Raw genomic sequence first — 24,811 nt, forward strand, 5'->3', positions numbered from 1 at the left:
CTGTTTTATAGAAGCACATGGCAACAGATGGAGAGGAAAAAAATTATTCTAAACCAAAACCAGAACCAACACCTGCTTTTAAACAAAGATGCAGTTTTATTCAACACATCGCAGCTTTAAGTCAATTAAAGCAGGGGGAGAAAAAAAGAACATCACCTAATCTTTTTAATTCTAAAATAGACTGTTATAACAACTTCAGCACACCCTGGGGCTGAGATAAATCACACCTTTTAGACGCAAAACAATACAAAAACATAGACCACATGGCACAAGGAGAAACACAGTACAAAACATAGCAGCTCAGACAACCTTGCTGTCTTTTCCTCATCAGACACGCACACGCTCACGCAGGGAAGCTGAAACTCCACCGTTCCCCAAATGAAATCAAGCTGAAATATGTACAAAGCTATCGCAACACCAGGAGGTGATTTTACCACAAACTTGGGGAGAACACTGGCTAATGGTTCCCATCATCACCACAAGGCAAAAACTCATTCACCATGCAGAGGTTTACTGGAGCTGGAACTTCCCCAGTGTACAGCACTCAGCCAACCACGGATCAATCCATCTAGCAACCCAAATTCAGGAACAACTAGTTTAGACTAAAGATACCCAAGTCCAATCACTTTTGTCCTGCCTGTAGCAGGGCTTGACCAAACTAAAATAACATTGTCACTGCTGAAACAAAGCACACTTATATTGAAAAAGAAAATATAATTGAAGAATTCAGGACCAGAGCCTCTTCAAGAGAGAATACTTTCCAATATTCCAGTTTCCAGTACTTACGAATAAGGAGTTTGCTGCATACACAGCTTCTGACTTCTACGAACTCTACTTTCAGCCTCAAAGTATGTACTACCATAGTGAAGTAACACTAACTTCTGCCAAAGAGAGCATTCCCACCAACTCCATGCAGCGAACAGCACACCCAAGCATCATTCAAAGGCTTGCAGCTACTGTACAGCAACCCTAGAGATAAAAACTAAGTTCTGCATTAAAGACTCATCAAGCACTAGGACAACTCTCAGAATAAAAGCCATATATTTTACCTTGTTTTGACCTCAGTCTTCCACATAGAGAGATCTGAGTCACAAGACAGTGAGTCAACAAGGCAGAAACTTGAAGTCAAGATTTTATCAACCACTAGATTCAGTATGTAGGTTGCCATACCGAGGCTCACAGAAAATTGGGCAATACTCTGACACTCCAGAGGCAACATCTTTAGAGCTGTTACCACAACACAAGAAAGAACTCTTAAAAAGCAATCCATACTTTAACACCTCTTTCCATAGTAGAAAATTAAGTATGTCATTATTTCAATGTTCCAAACATAACAGAAACTCACCATGTTTACTGCTGGAATAAAGCAGCCTAAGGACAAGCTAAATATACTGAAGATATTTTTAAAGTTTAGAGAAACAACATTTGTTATTCCACACATTTAAGTATATAGCCAAATTTTTACCATTACAGCAAGGATTCATCCACACTGCTGTGTAAATAAACTAGTGTTGCCTCAACAAATTAACAGTGGCTTTCCCTAAGCACACTGCATGCTCTAAGAATCTGTAAGCGGATATATTACACACATGAAAATAAGACAGTCCTCTGAGAGCCCTCAAAAAGCCTAATACCACACATCAGCCAGAGTTCCAAACTATCTCAGCTTTTCAAGACAGTTTACAGAGTTTAAAGATATTTGTGTTCTTTGCTAGTTACGCTGAAAGACCTGAAACCCTTCACACCCCCAGAGCTGTAATTATGGCCATCATTTAGACATCAACATTTCAAACAAAAATCTCCTTATAGGGGAACTCTGTAGATAATTACTGACTTTCAAAATGACTGTTTTTTCCCCGTAAATTAACGTCTGACATGAAGGAGAACACAAGGTACAACATGTAGCATCTGACGGCAATCTAACTGTACTTCCTTTGGGAAGAGAGGAAAATGAGACATTTTGAAAGCAAGTATTATTATTTAAGTACAGTACCAGCCCCACATCTAGAACAATGGATGGCAGCCACATAATATTTCAAGGAATTCTGTGCAGAAAGAAAAAAAAATAAATGTTATTTTTCGGGAAAACAATAAAATTCTGAGCCCTGGATCACAGCCAAAAATAACAACTGTACCTGCGTGTATACTGGGAGAAGTGGGGAGGGTAAAACAGAGGAGTCTGAACACACACAGAGAAATAAGAAAGCCAAGAAGCGAAGCTAGAGGGATTTACGGTCCACGTGCTCTGTGTTTCCAATTGAGATAAAGTAGTTAGTTCTTACTGCAAAGGATTCAAAACCCAAAATGTTCATCTAATATTTGAAACTATCAACCAATAACATTAGAGTTTACATTTAACTATGATTTTTATATAATCAGATGGAGAGCCCATTTTGTCAGTAATTAAAAAGCAAATATGTTTACAAAAGTCAGGCCAAAATAAATATTTCCACTCCTAGAGCATAGATGAATATTTAATTTGAATTCATGTGTTCAAGAGAGACACAGGTAAAACAACATCAATTCCTCTTTCTGGACCCACCAGCAGAAAAGGTACTTACCCGTATAACCCGGTTAGAGGAAACCAAGGAGAGCCACAGTTGGCCACATGCAAAATTCACATGCAACGTGTTACACCTTTGTTGTAACTGTGGTTATTTTATGGGCTCTCTACAAGGTGGAATATCACCCTCAATGCATGCAGCAACTTACATGTCTCAGCACCTCAGATTCCACCTGCAGGTTTGGTGAACTAACTCATACTCAAGTTCAAGGTTCTACATCAAAAAAGGGTAAGTATTTTGGTTTTCATGGAAAAAAAATAAAAATAAAAACCCACAACAAAGAAGCCTTTAAGCTAGGGTTTAGAAGTTCAAGCCTGTTTACATCAGTTTATAAACAGCATGCATGTGACAGCACTGAAAGAGGCTGACACCTCACAGCCATAACACATAACTTGCTTGGCTTTCAAGAAGTTGTTGAAGGGTTGTGCCAAGACTTGAGTGTGTTTCTTCTAAACCCTGAAGTGATCAAGCTACCAAATAGTGAGGAAGCTACTCCAAACAACCAAACAGTTACTCTGCAAATACAATTAATTTCACTGCCCGCTACGTTAAAGCTTCACAATAACCAATTGCAGAAGAAACGCCCTCAAAGAACATACTCAACTGATACCTCATTTTTACATATTGAAGTTTCTTTTTATCTGCTACAAACAAAGTGCACACACATTCTGGACTGCTTGATAGGAAAAAGAAAGCATGTTCTTTCCATTTCATGGATACACATGTTCAGTAAGAGTTCAGCGCTGATGGCAGGTCTTCCCAGTGCTATTTATCTGAGGTATCCTGTAGGATCTCATAGCTGAAAGAGGCATCAAGCAACACTGTCACCAAACTGGTTAAGGCATGAAGCTCAACTGTCCAAGGGCAATGTACCCCATGTTACTGAAGGAACATAACAGCAATGCAAAGAAAATTCCTTGTCATTTCCTTTAAAGCTGTGTTTATCCAGTTCAGAAATGTCAATTGGAGGGGAACAAAAAAAAAAACAACACAACAACAAAACGAAAACAAAACAAGGGTTTTGCCAAAATGTTTGAGGCAGAACCACCATGGCAGGAGAGTCAGCAAGGAGAAGAAAACATACTTTAAAAAGAACTAGCACACCTCAACAGTACATGAAGAACACATAACCCGTGATAAGCAGATTTTTGCAGGCACTTGCATGCACTTTTATCGAAGTCCAACAAGGCTTCAAATAAAGAAAAGTTTAGAAAGTCGTGATCCAAATAAAAGCTCCTCAAGGCTATCTATGCTTGGGAACATCACAAACTACACTGATGTGTTCCTAATTGCTTAGTTTTAACTCCCTGACAAAATGACGTTCTGATCTTATTTGGGTATACACGATGCTGAACCTTCTCACTTGCAGGAGCACTAGAAAACAAATTTCCACAATCAAGCCACACTCAACACCCGCAGTCTTTAACTTGTCCACGACTGCTGCCCAATGGCTCGAAATTAAAAGGGTTTTGTTAGTAGGTTAGGGACCTGAGAACAGTAAGTGGAAATAGGTATGGCATGCTGACTAAACCCAGGTTTTGTCTGCTGTTTTTAGTTCTTCACAAAACCCTTTGAGAAAAGAGGTCAAGAAGATCAGAGAAAGAACTCTTCTCTCCAACCTAAAATACAGCTGCTTCGCTAAAAGCAAAAAGAGACACTGAAAAAATTAGTAAAATAAAAATAAATAAAAATAATAACAAAAAAAACCGAAAAAGCAAACTGGACGGGAAGGTAAAACTGCACTTAAAGTTGAGCTCGTGTAAGTTAGTCTGGCTGCCTTCATTATAAGGCTTACGATTTGAAGGGTGTTCTACACAAAACCTGACATATATTTCCTTGCTACATATATATATATATATATTTAAAAAAGCAACTCTAAATATGATTTAAATAGTTTTCCCACATTCTTCTCCAGTGTACTAGATTTATACATAAACACGGCTTTCATGCTGATGGCTTACAGAAGACTGTTCTAACAGTATAATCCCATTCACCTCAAGATGAATTCCACAGTAGCTTAACTGTACCTTAAGTTTCAGAAGGTCTACAGCATGTTCAAATCACCTTGGTTTCCACTACATCTCAACATGCAGTACTAGATAGTACATCCTCTCATGTCAGATATGACATCCAACTCCCTTCTAAATATCAAATAATCCAGCTTCAAAGCAGGCTACACTAATGGTGACAGCTAAAAACAATTCAAACTTCACGTCAGACATAGTTCATTGCATAATACTCATTCAGTCCTCGAACTTGGATTACAACCAGAACATTGTTAGTTATGGACTTTAAAATGAGAAGGGGAATCCCCTAAATAGTCTGAGTATTCTTAATATGCTAGAGGCTACAATAAAAAATATTAATGCCTCTTAAAGAATGGTGGAAAACTTGGACAAATCTGACAAATTCAATACAGAGTTTAACTTCTCCTTGTGGAAAACATTCAGGAAAAAAGTGGGTTTATCACGTAGACAAAATACTTTTTTTGTACCAGTCTCAAATCTTAAAGAGGAGAGAAACTGGAAAACAAGTCTGCTCGCACAGAAAGCTCCTAAACCCAACGCAAGTCAAGACAGCTCAACATCTGATAAAGCTACATGGCTGTTCTAGTTACTGCTAGCCACAAAACATTCCATACACGTTCATGAACAACTAAATTAGTATGCTTCTATTTATTCATTTTAGCTTTATTCCAGCCACTTTAGCGGTCTGGATGAAGACACACAACTGTTCTTTTACGAGAGCAAGCAAGGCTTTCTCTTCAAGCCACAACAAAGGATGTTTCCATATATGCCAGAACATACCCTTCAGCATGGCTGAAGTTGGGTTTTTGAGGATTTAGTTGGTAGCAGTTTAAAATCATGAAAGTTTCTCAGTTTTAACTTCTCATATATGTATCTTATAATAAGCAGAATTAACTTCTCTCATATATATCTTACAATAAGTAGAAAAATCAGAAGGATCTCTTGGGTCCCAAAGTCCAATTTCCTCATACTGAAGGAAATTACATTGTACAGCCCTGACTGTGTACTCAGTCAAGGTAAGTCTTTAAGGTTTTACCACCTCTTGAGTAAAGATATTCTAAAAGACTCGTTTTCTTTGTGTGGGGAGAAGAGAAAATAGATTAAGGCAGAAAATACATCATTTTATCACTTCAGTGTCCTTGTTTTTACATAAGCATTCTACTTGAGGAAAGTAAAAGCAATAATTAATGTTTGCTCACTCTGCCTTCAAAGTATGTACAGAGATCAACATCCTCTCTGACTATTTTGCTGAAGTCAAATTATCATCAGTTTCACTTCCAGGTTTACCTTTCCTCTGATAATCCTGGCTTGTGCTTCAGCCTGAATTCCCCTCTCTCATGTAGCTCTCCACATGTGACCTCAACAGCAGCAACTATGACTCTGTGCTCATTTCCCCATCCCCACTGGAGTATACTACCCAGAATCACTTACCACATTGACAGCTCTATTGTTCAGATGTCCCAGTCACACCAACATCCTCATACAAAACCCTGCCCACGCACGCTTCCAGAGGACAGGTTTTCGACATAGAAACTCTCCATGTTAAAGCATGCTGTTTCTAAGACACCTGCATTCATGGCCACTGAAGTATTCCTGTACATTACTGTACTCTAGTACTGGTGAAAGTAAGAATCTGTTCCATTTTAAAAGAGTTTTAAGAATAGAAAAGGCAAAATGCACCAAAATAAGAAGAGTATAAATATTACTGCTGATACTCAGATTTTCTTGAATGACTTTAGACTTGATATTCTCTTTCCACTGGCAGAAGTTTTAAGGGTGGTACAATGACGTATTTCTCCTTCACTCACAGCCAAAGCAACTGTTCTTCTCCCCTATAAGCAAGCACTGCTTTTGGGTGCACAACTTCACTAATTAGTAGTGCTTCATCAAACACCTTCCCAGCTGGAGGCACTGATGTGCACATCAGTTTTAGTCCAAATCTGGAAACCTGGGCCATTTGCATATGCTTCTACCACCACCTCTAAAGAACTCCAAAAGTCAGTATCAAAAAAAGTTATGAAACATTAAAAACCAAACAGATACATTTAAAACATAGTTAAGATCTGAAACTTGAAGTTATCATTGCTTTCTTTTTTCAATCCAAAGGTCCACTGCTGTGTTTTCTTTAAACCCAACCTATTTTCAAGTTTGCCATTCCACTCACTCTTTTCCTCTAAAAACATTTATCTATTTGTAAAACATATCTGCATAAAACTGAAACCCACCAAAAAAACCCAAAACCAAACTCCACAAGCCCTGCGAGTAAAACATCAGCTAAACTCTGGAATTACAACCAATAAACACAACATTTCCCAGCGATAACTCCATTCCAGAAATGTGGTTCCATGCAGTTTCAAGCACAAATACACAAAAACCATGATAAATGAGCAAGAAAGTGCGATGTGACAATTTAAACCAGAAGAGTCTTTTTATGTGAAGTTTTGACAAATACAGAAGAGAAGGAATGAGTAAAGGGAAGAAGGGATTATTTTTTCCATTGTTATTATTATTTATTTTAAAGCCTTACCCATTTTCAGAAAACTCCACTAATTGGAATTATTCCAATAAGCCAAAAAGACCACTTGGCTAGCCTCTAACTTGCCTTTTCTCGCAGACAGTTCTGGTTTCTGGCAGGTTATTCTGTTGACTTCTTGTCACCATCACAGCACTGAAGCTGAAGAATGTCAACAGAAGCACCCCAGTCTCTCACAGCTATCAACAGGGAAGAGGCACAAGTTTCCACAATACCCAAGTTGTAAACTCTTCCATCATTCAGATGATGACAGCTGCAGACAAAAAAAGAACTGTACGCCCCAACAGTCTAAGCCATCCAAGAGATGGTCTATTTTGTGCATGACAAAGCCAGAGCAAACACTAAGCAAAGCCTTAAGCAAAGTGCTGCCCAGAAATGAAATACACAAGTCTCCAGCCAGACCCTCTTAATCCTTTCATCAGCCAAAGGTTTAAAAGGGAAAAAATAAAAGGCATTCTGAACTACTACTGTACCTTAGGAGGATTTCGGCATGAAGCTTCAGGGTTATCATTTCTTCTCTCTCATTTGAGCAGATTAGAAGGACAAGAAATTAACCTGACATCTAGCTTTACATATTCAAAATCATTTGGAATATGGAAGCAAGGCACCAATAATTTGACAAAACCAAATTATAATTTTAAGATTAGTTGTATTAAGGGTAGATGAGGATTCTAGCCTTCCACAGTAACCTCACAAGTACACTAAATAAGACTGCCACTTTGAGAGGCACAGAAAAAGCAGCATTTGTTTAGTTCTAGTCAAAGTTTCTGCACCAAATGGGGAACCATGTACCAGTACAGATGATCATTTTCACTCTAAAGTATCTGTAGTTTCTCATGTGAGAACTCTAGACTTAAGTTTCACACATCCCTCTTACTTGTGTGCCTAAGTACCAGGTATAACTCACTTAAAATCCCTAAAAAAAAAGGTAATAAAGAAGTTATGAAGGCCAATACTTTGATTTTCAAGATCCACGTCAAACCTTTGACCATTGAGCCAGGGCATTAATAAAAATGAAAACAATCTCTCTATCTCCATTCCACAGATGTACAAGACCAAGAATTTATTTTCTTTCTTGGCTCATATTCTATGCAACATCTGGTTTCTACACACAATCTTCAGACACTTGCCCATTTATTAAGTAAATCCTAAGTAACTCCTGTGAATAGACGCTTATGCACTAAGGGATGAATATTCTTCATGCACTGGCATTATATACCAAAATAATTCACTTATTCTGCAAGTTCTTTTGGGCAGACACCCCCCATCATAAGCTTGGTACTCACACAGCTACTGCAGCATGGTCCTGGACTATGCTTGAAGCTCTGAGCAGTTCTTCACTTGTGCTGAATTCTTTTGTGTTGAAGCAAGAACCACAGGATCAAAAACTGAAGAAAAGCATTGTATTTCTCAGGACCCACATGAAGCAAGCTCTAAAGATCCCCCCCAGAAAGTCTGTGGTTCTCAACTGCAGTACAATGAGGGCAGGAAGACACTAGAACAGGATGTCCAGAGAAGTTGTAGATGAACTATCCCTGGCAGTGCTCAGGGTCAAGCTGGATGGGGCTCTGGGCAACCTGGTCTAGTTGAGGATGTCCCTGATCATGGCAATGGGGTTGGACTAGATAACATCTGAAGGTCCCTTTCAACCCAAACTATTCTATGTTTTTTCCAAAATTGGAGCTACATGCCAAGGCTAGAACAAGCCATTGCATGTGCTAAACTCCCAGGCTGCAGCTAACTAACCTCTAAAAGATAATGTATCTAGCCTTTCAGTGTTAAAGATACAGCCAGTTTCACAGATACTCATCTTCATATCCAGTACCTACCTGCGAGCTGCAAGTAGCATGAAGCTACTTAATTCCAAGGGGAGAAGGAACAGAATTAGTGAGCTATAACTGAAACTCATCACAAGGCCATGCAGAAATAACCAGAATGACAGAAAATAATACCATAAGGGACCACAGGCTGTCTTAATTAAAACCTCTCCGAACTCCTATACATAAACTACCTGGCAAACTTCTTCATTTTTAAAACAGGCACTACAGGGAATGTGACAGCCTTCCTAATCCATTCCAGTGCTCCCGTTGTTCTCAGAAGTTGACTCAACTAACTTACAGCATGTTTGCTCCAGTTTAAGCCCACACATTGTTTCATCTCCAGTGGGGAGGACAACAGCTCAGCCTTTTCCTTCCAGCTATCTTTAATGTATTTAAAGAACATTTGGTCTCCTCTTAAAAAAAGTCATCCAAAGTGCTTTCAGCTTTCCCTTAGAGCACATTTTCTAGATCTCTGACCATTCCCCTTTGCTTGCAACTATTCTTCTCCTAGTACAATACCAAAACTAGATGCTGCACTTTAACTTAGGCTTATTAGCATGTCAAGAAGTGAGAATCATAGAATGGTTTGGGTTGGAAAGGACCTTAAGATCATGTAGATCCAACCCCCCTGCCATGGGCAGGGACACCTCACACTAAACCATGTCACCCAAGACTCCATCCAACCTGGCCTTGAACACTGCCTAACCTTATTTATTTTACATACCATTCCTGTTAATACATCCCTGAGTACTTCCTAGACTTCTGGATTGCATTCCCATCAGAGGCACTCCAAAGACTAAAGAGCATGTGTTCAAAATGATCTTGACAAAGTAGTGGTACTTAAGTGGGATGAAATCTAGGAGGGACAGATGAAGTCCATTAGTCCTCAGAAAGACTTGGCTTTGCCTTCGACGGAAATGCAATCTGCAAGTCTAGAAAGTTCTCTCAGACCAGGTGCAAAAAACTTACTAATACACTTGAGAAAACTCAGCAGAACTCCCTTGACCTATCCTTATAGTATGATCACGAGTCCTGGCTAACTTCAAAGGCACGCTTACTTTATAATAGCTGCAGACCCTTCTTAGACAAACAAAAGCCTGAGTTTCTGCCAGGATATACAAAACAGTTAACACTGTGAAAATGAGCACAGACAATATAAGGACATTTCATTTGTAAGAAAAGACATACTGTGTCAAATCAAGGCACTGTCTCATCCATTTTCCTGTCTTTGAGAGCAACCACAAGCAAACAACCAAAGAATAACACCACAGCAATTAACAGGAGTTATACATAGATACACGCCTTAAATTATATATACAAGTCATATTTTAAGCACATTCAGTAACTAACAATAAATTACATCACTCTCCACCACTGCATCTTGTCCATACATCAGTCTATAGGAGCAAAGAGTTCTCAGCTGCATAAAGCAAAAAAAAACCTGAAACGATGCTGTGACTGGATTACTAGAGGAAAAGATTAACAGTACTGCCTAAAAGTACAAATTGAAGGTTTTAGTGGATGAGTTTTAAACAAGCACTTCCACACCACACTGTTGACTCCATGTACCAGCATGTTCCATGGCTGATCTCCTTTTGAGAGGTTTCAGTTATGTGCCTACAGATCTTTTTCTTCAAACAGTCACAGGGTGGGTCAGTTTGTAAGAATATGAGTACCATATATTTTTAAAGGGCAAGTTTGAATAACTTCAAGAGGATTTCAGCTATTTCTCGTTCAGTAGCACAAAGGAATACTTTTTCCTTAACAGTATGCCAAGATGAAGCTGAAGCGATTCAAAACTGCACCAGCATTCCCACATTCTACAGAAGAAAATACAGTCTTGAACTTCCAACAGCATCACCAACTCGCAAGTTGCATCACCCAACTTCCAATATGGCACTATAGTTCAGCTCCATTTTTCACACCATTTGAAGAGTTACACATCACATAGTTTATCTTGGGACATCCAAAGAGGTACATTTTACAAAAGAGAACACTTCATATATCATTTACAAATCTGGTAGAATGCTAGTATTATTGCATTAAATTTCTGTATTTTCATTTAAATACAGGGGAAGTATTATGAGGTAGTTGTATGTTTAATGTTTAATGACTTACTTTCCGTACAAGCACAAAACTAGTGATAAACATGGCAGAGCCGATTCCACACACAGAATAATTGCAAGTAGGGTTGAAGAAAATAGTAAGAAACAGCAATGGTCAAATAATCACTACCTGACTTGCTGCGTGTTTTTTAACTATGAATGAGCTTCATAGCAATACAGCCAGCAGGAGAAATCAAAGTAAAACAGCACAAGAGATGCCCAGAGCAATACAAGGGATTTCAACAAACAGATCTCCAGGAGTTCAGTAACATCTGCTCTCTTCAGTGTCAGATGAAAGCTCATTATTCCTCTTCATCTGCAGATAAATTCACCACCTCTTCATTAACTATCGAAATCCTAGACAGCATCTGAATTTTTAGAAATACTCACCTTTGTTCTCTACTCAGAAAAAACAGCTCTTTTGAATACACTATAGCCAAAAATAATTGCTTCTACAGGGTATGAGAGGGTTTTGCTATGGGACTATGTACAACAGTCTTCTAGAAAGTCTAGTCCTGCAAGCTGATACTTTGTTCTCCTTACTGCATAAACACCCTGAATTGGTTCTGCAATTTAAGGGACTACCAGCCTTTTTCTCTCTTTCCCCCTTCCCCCCACCCCAAGAATTACTTGCATCATTCACACAGACTCCAGGCATACCTGCAAAGTACTAGGTGAAAGCTGCTCACCTCCACAGATTAATCCATCCTCCAGCAAAGCCCAGTGCACTATGACTTTGAGACTTCACTAGAAACAGAGCAGTACACAAGAATGCTGGGAGAGGTGAAAGCACCACAGTACAAAAGACACCAGGCTGCACAGTAAGTGTGAACAGCCAAAATATGCAAGTTAAAATCTACATGCTACCAGTCTTCCCAGAAGCTCAAACAAGAATATCACAAGCAGCTTTGAAAGGTTTGTACTTTTGTACTCACACACTACACTAAGGCGCAAAATCAACCTACCCAAAATTTAGAACAAGAAAAGGCTGCAAGTCTGCAGCATTACTGTGAGATTATATACTACATTAGCAGAAAACTAGCTTGAACTATAAACTGCATTATCAAATCCTCATGCTTTTTCCATATTAGTCACACCAACACTACAGTAAGAGCGGTTCAATGTAATGCTTGAATCACCTAGTCAAAGTGTCAAGAGATTACCATTTCCTTTCAAATAAAACCCCCACACCACCAGATGTACAAGATGTACAATAATACTCTGAAAAACCTATGGGTATTGAATCCTAGTGTTCAGTACACATTGTTACAGGTTCACTACATAGTGCTGCAAATACTTGCAAAACTCTTCGGCAAGTCTCAAGCCTCTTCCTCCACCAAAAACTTTAGCACTTCTTGAATGAAAATAAAGTCTCATTTTAAAGTCGCATAGCAAATATGTCTTTACCTGAACACTAACCTCTTACAAGTTTTAAAACCCCTCAATTTTATAACCACATACACACAAAACCTTGACAATGTATCAGACAGAAATCCATTTCCTACCTTACCAGTATGTTATTTAAGAATTGGGTAACAATCTGCAACCAGGAGAAAATTCTCCCATTATCACAACACTCAAAGGGAAAAAGGCATTTAGAGTTATAGAAGACTGCACAATAGGTTCCAACACCACTTCTTTCAGGGCTCCCTTAGCAGCATCAAAATTAAATGTTAATGTTAGTGGGACAGGACATTCCCAAGTCACAGAATACATCATGTGAAATCAAATGAGAAACAGGTTCATTGTTTCTGACAAAAACAATTATTGTTGAAGTATTACAACACTACTCCCAAGTTTGGGCTACAGAAAAGTAATTGTTCAACCCAGAGTTGGCTAATTTTAAGAACATTTTAAAGCAATCTGTAAAGGCTTTAAAGCAGAAGCTCTAAAGCTAAGCCTTCACACATGGTCTAGGTTTAACTTCCAGATCTCAGAAACCTACATCATCTCCTCCTCTCAGTATCACATTTCTGACAACACCTATGCGTCTCTCTCCACTCACAAATATATGTAAAAAGTAGTAGAGTAAAAGGAGCTGCTAGGACAACTTATCGTGATTTATTCTCATCTGGACTCTACTGATTTTGTCCTTGTCTGCCAGGAACCCCCTCCCAATTTCAGGTGCTCTTCAGAAAAATAAACCAAACCAACCATCCCAAACACCCTATATCAAAAAAAACCCCCGACAAAACACACACACCCCCCAATGTCCAAATAAACTCAAAGGTATTTGCAGCTACTACATGTTCTGAAGCAACTCCAGAAGAAACGGGTATTTTGTAATGATGGCACCAGGTAAGAATAAAATCAAACAGGCTTCCACCAGATTTTTTAAATGCAGGCAGCATCATTGCCTCAATGAGCATTGCTGAAGAATCAGAATTATCAGAAGTTACTACATAGCATAAAGATCTCTGCACTGCTTCCTTTTAGACTTAGTTCACCATAATAAAAACTTAGTCAATCCCGAACTGCTGAAACATTACCAGTGAAAAAATAACCTAGTGTATTATTAAATAAAAATAACCCACAGGCTATCGCATAAAGCCAAAGCATTGATACTTCACAGAAACCGTTGTTTGTTGCCTCATGAATATCTATACCTGTCTGCAAAATCCCACAGGCATTTCATATATGCCACTATTCTTTTGCTGTCACATAGCAATGCCCTTGTCAGCAATGTCCTTGTCAGCTTCCATAGACACCAAAAGCCAGTAACTCCAGCCAAAGAGAAGCTTCAGTTCACCAAAATTGAGTCTATCATGAAATACAAACTTGCAGATTTGGTATTATCATTACCCTACCAAGGTAGGGTCTATTAAGTCAACTACATTTCTAAAACACCCTCCAACTGAATGACACGCAGAGAATTCCCTCGTGAACTTTATTACTCAGACATGTCAAGAGTCCAATAAACATACCCAACTGCCATCCTCATGTCACTTCCATAATCTATACTCAACCCCCAACTAACTCATGCCTACCGCACTGACCAAGGAAAAGCAGGCTCAGAGGTGAGCTCAATCTAATGTCAGCAGTACCTTCCCTTCTGGGAGCTGCAATGAAAGCTCTCCCTGCCCTCCCACTGAAGAATATCACTTGGAGTTCAGGCCCAAAAGTTCTGGAATAGTGAAGTTCTCCCACTCTGCACAACCCTCATGCTTTTGTCTCCAGTGCATTCAGTAGTTGATCCACCAGAAAACAAAACCAGGCATATAGGGAAAAAAAAAAACCACCTAGCTTTCCATGAGCCTTTAAAGCATTTCCACACGACCTGAAACAACTCTTCAGTCCATTGTGGTTACTAAAACACATAATCCAAAATTACCAATTTCTGTAAACCTACTTCAGTCTCTGAAACTGAAATTTGATTAGTAAGGTTTCTCTATTCTCTGAAGAACATAGGAAAAAAAACACCTTAACTTGCAACACTACGCATACCCACGGCTCCCAAGCCAGCACATACGAACATGAGTAAGACTGCAAGATTAGGAGTGAAATGGTCAACAGATACGATCTTCTCAAGGATAACATTATTTTCCACTTCTTTAGGTTTCAATTGAGCAATTGTATATATAAAGAAAAACCATTCCAGAAGCCTTACATCTACTCACCTGCAGAAGTACGCCTTGCCAGAAAGCTTTTTACTCTCTCAGTAAGGGACAAAACACTCTTTCTGATGCTGATACTCAACCTCCCACAAATGTGGGGAAATTCATTTATGACTATGGACTCCATTCACAAGGACACAGATTTGTGCCAAATGATTCATGTGTACTTGGCCAACAACCAAATATTCTGCTTATTTAAGCCGATGAATTTGTGTCCCCTTCTTCCTCCCTCAAGGAAACCCACTCACACAGGTCAATTCACTACGTTACTTTTATTTATAGATACTTAAAACAAATGAAGCACACCAGAGATGGGATCCATATAATAATATAAGTTCTATGAAACTGTGTGAATCAAGAAAACCAAACAGATTGGCACTATCAACTGTGACTAAGTAGATTTTCCTCTTTCTACACTGCAAGAAAAATCACATTCTTCTTTGCAGCAACAGTCACATTTTAATCTTTCTGCACAGCTTATTTTTGGCCTGTCTGAAATTAAAGAATTGCCTGCATTCCTGGCAAAGTTACTTCTTTGAACTACAGGGCTTGTAGCCGACAAGAATTACATTCCTACTAAAAAAGTCAAAGGAGATGATGTTCTACAGTTGTGGCTGTAAGAAGTCTGCCTTGGTTGGAAAAATTCAGCTGCTGCTTCCCTTCTGGTTATAACTTCAGAGCCAGCACTCAACTTCTTTCCTTCTAAGTGCTCTGATCCAAAAGCCTGTGGTAAATTTTGCCACTACACATGAACACTTAGGTTCATGCACGCACAGCAGCACAGTTCCATGCACCTTCTACAGCATTACTTATCCAGTGGTATCATCAGGAACATCTTCCCTTTCCCTTCTGACCAGCAGATCTCTTACTGTGATCATCTACTTTCAGGAGCTTGGACTACTAATAGGTTTCTTCAAATCCACCCAAATGCCTGAAAAGACGTGCTGAGCCATGTAACTACACATTCCTGTGATATATTATTTTTAAGAGATGCTTTCCAGACTCAAAAATAAAATCAACAAAGGCTATCTAAACATGAAAAATACTAGCAGCTATTCTAAATAATTCAACTCAACCTTACCATAATACCAGCATAACAGTCATTCACTACTTTCAACATGCCTACATTGGTCATCGTAACCACAAAGCAAGATTTTTGGCCCTAATTCAGACCTAACACAAAGTTACAAAACTGTATTTTTCTTAGCTCTAAATTCTTACCTACAAGCAGGCTAAAGTGAATTTCCTATGGCAGGCTCTCTGCAACCCCCCCAGCACTATTTCTTCAGCTAAACTGACTCCATGTTACTGATACAGAAACCTTGCAAATCATCGAGAAAATAATCACATGGAAGATACTTGGCAACTCCCTTTAGCCAGGTTAGTATTAACTCATTAGTCCAGTGCATGTGCAGGCAGCACTGGTAGAGACACCAAGTTAACAACCCCTCAGCTGATGAGGCTCAGCCAGAAAACACTGGGTCCGCCTTTAGGGAGAAGTAGCAGTACTCTTGACAAGGACTGATGTCATCCCTCCAGAAGGAGCTATTGCCCTGTATGCCTTTTGTTTAAAAAGAAAAGGCCCACAGTGCTTGACATTGACAAGCTAGCTTACCCCTTTCTTCCATTACAAGACACTAGGTGAGAACACAAATTGCCTTAAATGCTTAGATCTACTTCCTGTCTGCAAGAGATAAAAGTACAGAATGAACTGCTTTGCTTTATTTCCTTTTCTGAACAGCAGACAAGTTATCTGTGGCAGAAGCACCTAATGAAAAGATTCTTTGATAGCACTGATCGTACAAGAAAAAAATCACTGTCCGCTTCTGCTAGAGGCACATCAGTCGGACTTCCAGCATCCATATTTTTGACAATTCTCAGAGCGATCTAGAAATGCTTCCAGTAAGGTCTCCAACAGGATTTCTGTTGAAATCACCTCATCTCATCTCTCCTACTGCACAGACAGAACATCACACAGCGGCACCGTTAGAGGATATATGACTGAGTTGCACATGTGCTGTTACACCAAGATAACTGACCCTCTCTCTATGGCATGGCAAGCCAGTATCAATAGGAGCAGGAAGGATCCTGAAGATTTGGTGAGAGCGGTTCTTCTACCTATAGCCATTATCAAAATCTAGTTTGCTAAAGCCTCAGGTAGAGCTTCGTTTTAAGCTTCTGCTTAATGAGATACAGCAGCACTGACCAGGAACACCTCGTCTGAGCATGTCTATGATGTGTTTGCCATTTCTCACAGGGGTGTACCTTGGTACCATGTTTCACACCTTTCTCACCTTAAGACCAGATTGCTGCAATGCACTCAATATGTGGTTACACTTTAATTCAGAAACATAAAGTGGCACAGACCAACACATCTCCAAACTTGTATCTTCCCCATGGCAGTATACAGCAGCCCAGCAACAATCTCCATCACATGAGAAGTGCCAAGGGGGTTCATAGTTCTATAGTGAGGGGGGGTTGACCTCTACAGCACTCTATGAGTTTGAGCCTTTATGTCTGAGGGAATATCTTGTAAAAGCTGTAATTAGCTTTTTTTTTTCAACATACATAAGTAAGAGAGCATCTAAAAGCACAGCTTAGTGAAAGAAGTGCTGACAACATTTGGGGGTTTATATGGACTTGGGTCAAAGAAAAATGAGGAGAGCTGTTCTGCAAGGCATTTAAACTTGCAATAAGCTCCTTTTCAGAGCTGCTTGACTTTAAAAGTTTTGTTCATCTTTCAAGGCTGCTCTGATCTGATGCTCATTAAATTCAGAAGGCAGCCAAGTAGCTCCACCAGCCATAGAGCTTCTGCAGGAGACAGCCACTTTAGCACTTCCCACACTAGCTATGGGTGACTAAAGAGTCCTCAGAGTAAAGTTAATGTCTTTTTTCTTCTTTTTTTTTTTTTTTTTTAAATAAAAACAAAAGGGGAAGAACTCCAGAAAAATGTCTTAAGTCTATAGAAAATTCTGGAAACTCAAAGACAACAGACCTTCTGATTTAAAATGGAACTCATCAAGTCATTCAAAACAAAAAGACTCCCAAAACCTTGAACCAAGAGGCTGCAAATTTTGTCCAACCACTTTGCATATTATAGCTAATGTGTTCAGATAACTAAGGGGTGTAGCATTAGTTCATTTCATAAAATGCTAGCGCTAGTCACAGCACAAAGCTTTAACTGCCCGGTTTTTGCACACGCAGATACCCTATAGGCTTTCAGAATCACCTTCACATCACTCATCCATCCAGTTCAAGAAAGAACATGGGGTGAGGGAACAGCAATAGCCAATATCCCACAGAGTTGAATCATTATGAAGATCTGTGATGAGTAAACTGGACATCAATATTGGGGAAAATCCTTTATGTTCTATCTAAAAGAGTGCTTAAAGATAGATCAAAATTAAAGAACTCCTGGGGCAGTAAAGCAAAATCCTTCAGTAATATACACCAAGGAAGTACTTCTTTCCTCATCCCCCATAAGAAAAAAATGAGAGTACATAAACCACCACTGCTTTGAGGTACCTACAAGACCCTATCAAGTTAACAGACAAAGCAGTACCACAACTTCCAGAGCCAGGATGCATACACATGAGGAATATGCTCCATTACGCCATGTAATTTACAGCTGTGTAAATACGTGAACAGGATAGTTAAATACTGCTAAGAAACACAAAAGGTAAATTAAGTGATACTACATTGGAGATCATCACCAGGAAGCACTGTAGGCAAGAGGAAGTATGCTGAACAGTGATGGAATGAGAAAAAAAGGTTCAGGATAAACAACCAACACAGAGAAATAAGACATGGAGGACACAACAGAATAATGAGTCAAATTATCATTTGACAGGTTCCATTGGCAGGCCTCACTTCTTTTATTCATTATTTTTCTGCTCAACTACTCCTAATGACACAAATAAACAGAAAATAGTTTGTCAGCATCAGAATTCAGAACAGCAGATAGCTGGTTCATTCCTTTTCAGACTGCAAGGATGACTTTAGGGATCTACAGCACGAGACACTACTCCCTGTAGCGCACATGGTCATTAGCTGACCCCAGAAGCGCAGTTTGCTTAAGTTTAGGCACAAGGAAAGCTGCTCACCCAGCAGCACTCAGAACTGCACAGGGCTAGAAATCAGTGACGGCCAGCCACAGACCATGCAGCAGGCTTCTGGAAAGGAATGATCTTCCCCTCTCCAGCAAGGAGAGCAGGACGGGCGGCTTCCAGTTTCTCAAACCAACTAGGCAGAAACTGCTATCAAAGCAATAGGGCCCTACCCTAACTGGGTTGAGAAACAGAAGGTGGCATTATCTCAATCGTTTCACCAGTTTCAACAGCTTCACTCATTCCTTCACACTGAAGTTGGCCAGGGTGCTCTCTTCCCAAGGTTCTTCCATACACCTACCTGGACACCACAGTGTATTAAACCGTCACATAGATGTCACATGCTACCTAAAAATCAGTCACTTTTATGTCCTGGCTTGTGCAGTGGTTACCAGCAGAGCAGTAAACTCTCAGACTTTATTCCTTTATGAACCACTTCTTAAAGTGTCATTACACTAACAAAAGCAGCATCACACTCAAATGCCAGCAGTAGAACCACGTGTGAACAATACACAGCAATATAGGTTTACCAAGCTATTGTGCTTTCAGGAGATTACAGAGTACAAAAAACAGTGAATCCAATAAGAAAAAGAAAAAAAAAAACCCACAAACAAAAACAAAAACCCCCCAAAAAACCCAAAACTTTAACACAAACCATTGGCACCACTGAAACATTCTTCCAGAGTCCAAAACGAATTATTACAAGATTGTCCTTTAGATTTTGCAACCAAGAATATGTGCACAACATCAGAATTAGCTAAAGCAAATCAAATTGCCTCCCTCACCCTCCAACTGAACAAATTCTGCATAACCAATTACAGAGCCATGACACTCACACATGGAGCAAAACCTCTTCGTGGCAAGCATCAGCCATGACATTATTTACTGCAGACAACAAGATAATTGGCTGCAGTTACAATAAGTATTGCTGTCTACAGGGACGTGGTGTTACTTGAAAACACTCATTTTCCAGAAGCTCAGGGAAGGAGAAAAAAAATATATATTAAAAAAATCAATGCCCCAGTCATTAGATGAAAATCCTCAAACTGCACACTTCAAAACTTCTATTTTTATACAGATATTTTTGGTCATGTGTTTCATGGCTACCCTTTATATTTCAGGATTATTTTTCCCCACTTGGGAAACAATGTACATCTGGAAGCAATGCAACAACTAGGTGAAGAACAAAAGAAAGCTTTAAGCTCATATCTCTTCTCTCATACTACAACCAGCAGGTTGATAGTATCAGCAAGGGGAAAACTGGAAGCTCAGCTCCCTCCTCTTGAGGGACAGGCTCAACACGAGGAGTACATGCACTTTTTGTGTGAGCACTGAAAGCCTACAAACCCAGCAATACAGACCAAGAATAACCTACTTGAGAATACCTTCAATGCAGAAATCCATATGGTAGGCTGGAAAGAATGGTGATTTCAAAACCAACAAAATATTAATAGAGAAAAGAAAAATAATCAGATTTCAGAAGGTGCTCTTGATGCTGGTATGGCTTGAAAGAGATACAAAAAGGACACAGGGTTCCTACTCTTGCAGAGATGTTAAAACCCTTGTAATGTCAATTACAGAGCAATGAGAGCAGCATGCATGACAAGCCATCTTTCCCAGTAGCGAGAACAGAAGCAGCTGTAGGTTATCTCCCATCCTTTCATTCAAGGATCAAGCTTTCTTACCAACTTCTGAGAACAAAGTCTCATAAATTAAGTCTAATAAATTCAAAGGAAAGAGATGAAAAATCCTTACTCGCTCTTTCTCCCACATATAACTCAGAGAAAAGCAATCACCATATGCTTCTAGTACTGCTCCTCCCAGGTAACACAAGAATCAGTGAGCCTTCCTCCACTACTTTATCAATCTGTTCCTCCACACCTGGATCCATCCTTCCTACGTAACTGCTCAGCTAGAAGCAGCAATAGCTGCAGAGACACCACAGCAAGAGTGACCTCATCATTTAATTTCACCACTACTCTGGACTTACAAATAAAAGCAAAAAGGTTGGCATGAAACAAGTCAGGTTTTGTTCCCTGATGACTTGAAGACCTGTACCAAGAAAGAGGTACTAAAGATGCATGAGAGACTCAGAAGATACCAATCCACCAATTTTCACCCAGCTCCCAAGGACTCTTGTCCCAGCTTTCACTTGAAAGGGCTCAGAATGTAACTAAGTATCTGTAAACATATAGCAAAATGAAAGAGCCAAGCAAACTCCCTGTTCACCATACAAGTGATCTTCCCCACCCCCCCAAGCACTCAATACTGGCACTAGATAATTTGCTACATCATTCCATAGATGCTATTCATAAGAATTCATGAGAACCAGACAAATACAACCCTTTTTGACACCCAGATTTTCTTTTCTCTTACAAAGCAAAAGGGGAAAAAAAAAGGAAAAAAAAAGTTAACTTTGTGGCCTGCCTTGCATGGATAGATGAACTGAAAATTTCAACTGCATTTCCCACAGAGTCCTTGTATGTGGTTCTCTTGCTTTGTTCTGACATCTTTCTCCAGACAGCAGAAGGACCAGGAGCACATGACTAGAGCGACTGTGGGGGTTATCGCATACGGCCTTTGTTTCTCCCTCGGTGTTATACACTTGGGATTGAATCATATTTGCAAACTTGTTAGTCTGCATCAGTTAGCACCCTCTTTACAGGCAAGCATCTGTCTAGTCTCTGACCTCACATAAACGGAGGGAAAAGAGCATCAATGACCTTTCAAGAATCGAGCTGTAGAGCTTGAATAAGACAAATACGGTTGCTGAGCATGACAGGTCTAGGTCTCACTTGGTTTAGACAGCTACCTGCAGAAACACTGATCAACAAAACCTCCTTCCTATTCCACATGCACATAAAGTAAATCAGTAAATTAAAATGGAGTCACCCATGGGTTTTCTCCATACAAATCAAGAATCCTTAATAAATGCTAATGCTGGACCTGATCAAACATATGCCCTTATGCTGCTAACATACGTTAACTGCACCCATGTTTTTTGAATGCTGCAGGCACACTGATCATGCAGATACAAGTTAGACTACAGACCCCGAGCCAAATGCTCTCTTCAAGTCTTCAACCGCAGTGGAAGACATTTCAGTGCAGAAAAACAGGAGAATTCCTGATCTGTCAGAAAGCTCACAATCATACAGCGCTTTGGCATGAAAAACATAAACCGATGGGCTATATCTGCACACATGCACACACAGAGCCATGTCAGGTGTGGCTGCACACAACGATCAAATACATCAATCAAATGGTCATACATATCAAGTATTCTTCGTCCCATAAAGATACCACCCTGCATTTCTATGAGAAAAAGGAAAATATCCCTGAAAACTACACAATTAGTAGGAATCTGGAAGAACAATTAATGCGAACATATTCAAATCAGGAGTTAAGAAATTCCCTATTATAATCAATCAGCCCATCTTAAGCAACTCAGAACAGGCCCTATTCCATCTGCACTGTACATTTGTTCAGATTTAATACATATTTTTAATTCACATAAACCACCTAATCCTATAAATTTGGATACGAAGGATGGGCACATATCAAACACGATTTCCAACACACCTGTGCAGAATAAAGCACAAGGCCTCATTCTTAAATATATTCCTCTGATCAGAAGACTGGAAAAGGCATGGCCAAGCCTGAAATAACTACTCCACAGGCTCAGATGTCAAAATAGCCATTTTCTTATCCCCTCAACATGAGCCTGGAGGATATTAGAGAAACACCTTTTGTAAGCTCCCTCCCCCTTTTTTTTTTTGCCCTTTTTTTTTTTTTTTAAAAATAAAAGGGCTGGACTAAAAGGTGCTCACACCCGATCTATGGGTGCATGGAAAATATCTTCCAAGCTCTCTTCTTCAGAGCCAGGAGTGCGTAAAAAAAACACACATAATGAACATTAATGTCACGGCCATACCTGCGTGCCCGCAATTCGCTTCCTCCTTTCAAGGGGGAAATCAAAAGGAAATACATGCTACGGAGCTGCCAATCCGTTTCACAAAGGGGGGGAAGAGAAGGAGGGGAGGCTTTTTAATTAGCCAGAGGCTGCTTACAACGCTGGCAGCGATCGGGGGCTAAGGAAGAGGACAAACCAGCCGGCATTTTTTTTGTCCAACAGGCCCCAAACGAAGCGGCGGCGTGCGCCTATTCAAGGTTAATGGAGGGGGAAGGGGAGAGAAAGGAGCTGCCTCCGCCGGGGCTGGGGCCGAGCTCTCGATCGCAATCTCGGCCCCCGGCCGGGCTCCGGCCCGCCGCCCTACCGCCTCGGCGAAAGGTGGAGGGGGGGGAAAAGCCCCGGCAGCGCCGGGCGGACAGACAACCACCCGCGTAGGGCGGTAGGATACTCACGGCTAACTTTCATGCTGCCGAAGGCCGAGGGCGGCTGCACCGGCTTGCAGCTCTCCGCGAAGGAGGTGGTCCTGGGCCGCCCGGACATGGTTCTCCCGCTCCTACTGTGCCCCGATCACCGCTCTCTTCCTGCCTTTCCCCCTCCTCCGCCTCGCCCCGGCGGGCCCGTCTGCCGCTCCCTCGCTCGCTCAGCTGGAGGAGACGGGCGGGACGCGCCACATGAAACGCCGGGGTCCCCCCTTCCCCCCCCCCGGGGAAGCCCCCTCCCCTCGCGGTCTCTGTAGCGCTCGGCGGCGGCTGCTGCTTCTCCTTCGTGTTCCTCTTCTTCCTCGCGCCGCCCGTTCCTCACAAAACCATCCTTCCCGGCAGCGCCGGTAGGTCCGAGAGCTGCCTCCACCCAGTCCGCAGCCCCCCCGGGCCGGCGCCGCTCCCGCTCCCGGCCGCGAGCGAGGGGGGTTGGCTAGGCCTCGCTGCCCCCACCCCGGGCGCCAGTCACATGGGGCGGCGGCTCACGGCCCGGCTCCTCTGATCCCGCCGCTGCGTCTCTTGGGGTTTTTATCCCCTTTTCCGCCTTTCTCTTTCCCTTCTTTTCCTTCCTCCTCTTTCTCCCCCCCTCCCCTCTCCTTTCCTTCACCTCGCCTCTGAGGGAGGCGGCAGCGAACGGGACTATTTTTTCGCCGGCGGCGGAGGGATCTCTGGACTCCCGAAGCCGCCGACTGGAGGCGATGCGACCGCTTGCAAGGGGATCCGGCAGTGGCGGCGGGATCCGCGGCGGGCGGAGCAGGGGTGAAGCGGCCCGGGCGGCCTCGGTTGCTCACGAAGGCTTCTCAGTGCGGCGCTGAGGTGGCGGCTCCGGCGCGGCTCCTCATTGCGCCCGCAGGGGCAGCTGGCGGCGGATCAGGCTGGGGACGCTGCACTGCGGGAGGCGGCCGGCGGCGGTGGCGCAGGCCATGACGACGGCGACGGCTCCGCGGTTCCTCCTCAGCCGGCTTCAGAGCGCTGACGGCGGCGGTTAGTGCTGCTTCCCCGGGCGCCCAAGGCACATGGGACTCGCCCGCCCGGCTGAAGCCTCCTGCCGCTCCCACCCGGCGCTGGCTGCCTCCTGCCGGGACCCCCTCCCTGTTTGTGCCGATCAGTCCCTTTGTCCCCGCTGCTGCCTCCGCTGCGTGCCGGGCTCCTGCTGCTGCGCTCTGTGTGTGCGCCAAAGCCGCGCAGCCGCCTATGCCTGTCGCCGCCCTACGCTGCGGAATGGCCGTAAACGCCGGCTGTGAATACCCAGCCGACAAGTCCGACGCATTCGTTAGACCCCAGCCCGAGGCCCTCACGGAAACATCCGAGCGTCCTCGGGACCAATCCCGAGGTCGTTACGGAAATGCCTGTAACCAATCATGAAGCCATTCGGGCGCAGCCGAATCTCCCCGAAGCGAAACGGAGACCCAATCGGAAAACGCTGCCACCGCCCTAGCAGCGCGTTCGGCAGCCAATAGGAAGGAGGCCTCTCTTCCGGCTATTGCCGGGCCGAGCCGAAGCGTGAGAGCCAATGAGAGGGCTCGCTGTCGCCGTCACACAGCCTTGGGACGGGTTCAAGCCGCAGCCCGAGGCGGAGAGCGGGCGCGGGTTCCTATTGGCTAACGGCGATGAGGCGGCCCGAAGACGCCATGTAGCTCTCCGCCACCGGCC

The 24,811-nt window shown here is 41.9% G+C and overlaps 1 protein-coding gene across 5 annotated transcripts in view; it reads right to left on the reverse strand.

Annotated features, from left to right (window-relative positions):
• Window positions 1–23,357, reverse strand: part of GSK3B (glycogen synthase kinase 3 beta) — a 150,468-nt gene extending 127,111 nt beyond the window's left edge. For all 5 annotated transcript variants that reach the window (XR_013956386.1, XR_013956387.1, XR_013956388.1 and 2 more), the window contains exon 1: window positions 23,132–23,357. Coding sequence is in view for 2 of the 5 variants with exons in the window: in XM_080612583.1 (XP_080468709.1) it covers window positions 23,132–23,219 (88 nt within the window). In the remaining 3 variants the exon portion in view is untranslated. The remainder of the gene's footprint in view (window positions 1–23,131) is intronic.
• Window positions 23,358–24,811: the final 1,454 nt, after the last annotated feature.

This window comes from Psittacula echo (genome assembly GCF_963264785.1).
Source record: "Psittacula echo genome assembly, chromosome: 3".
Taxonomy (NCBI): Eukaryota; Metazoa; Chordata; class Aves; order Psittaciformes; family Psittacidae; genus Psittacula; species Psittacula echo.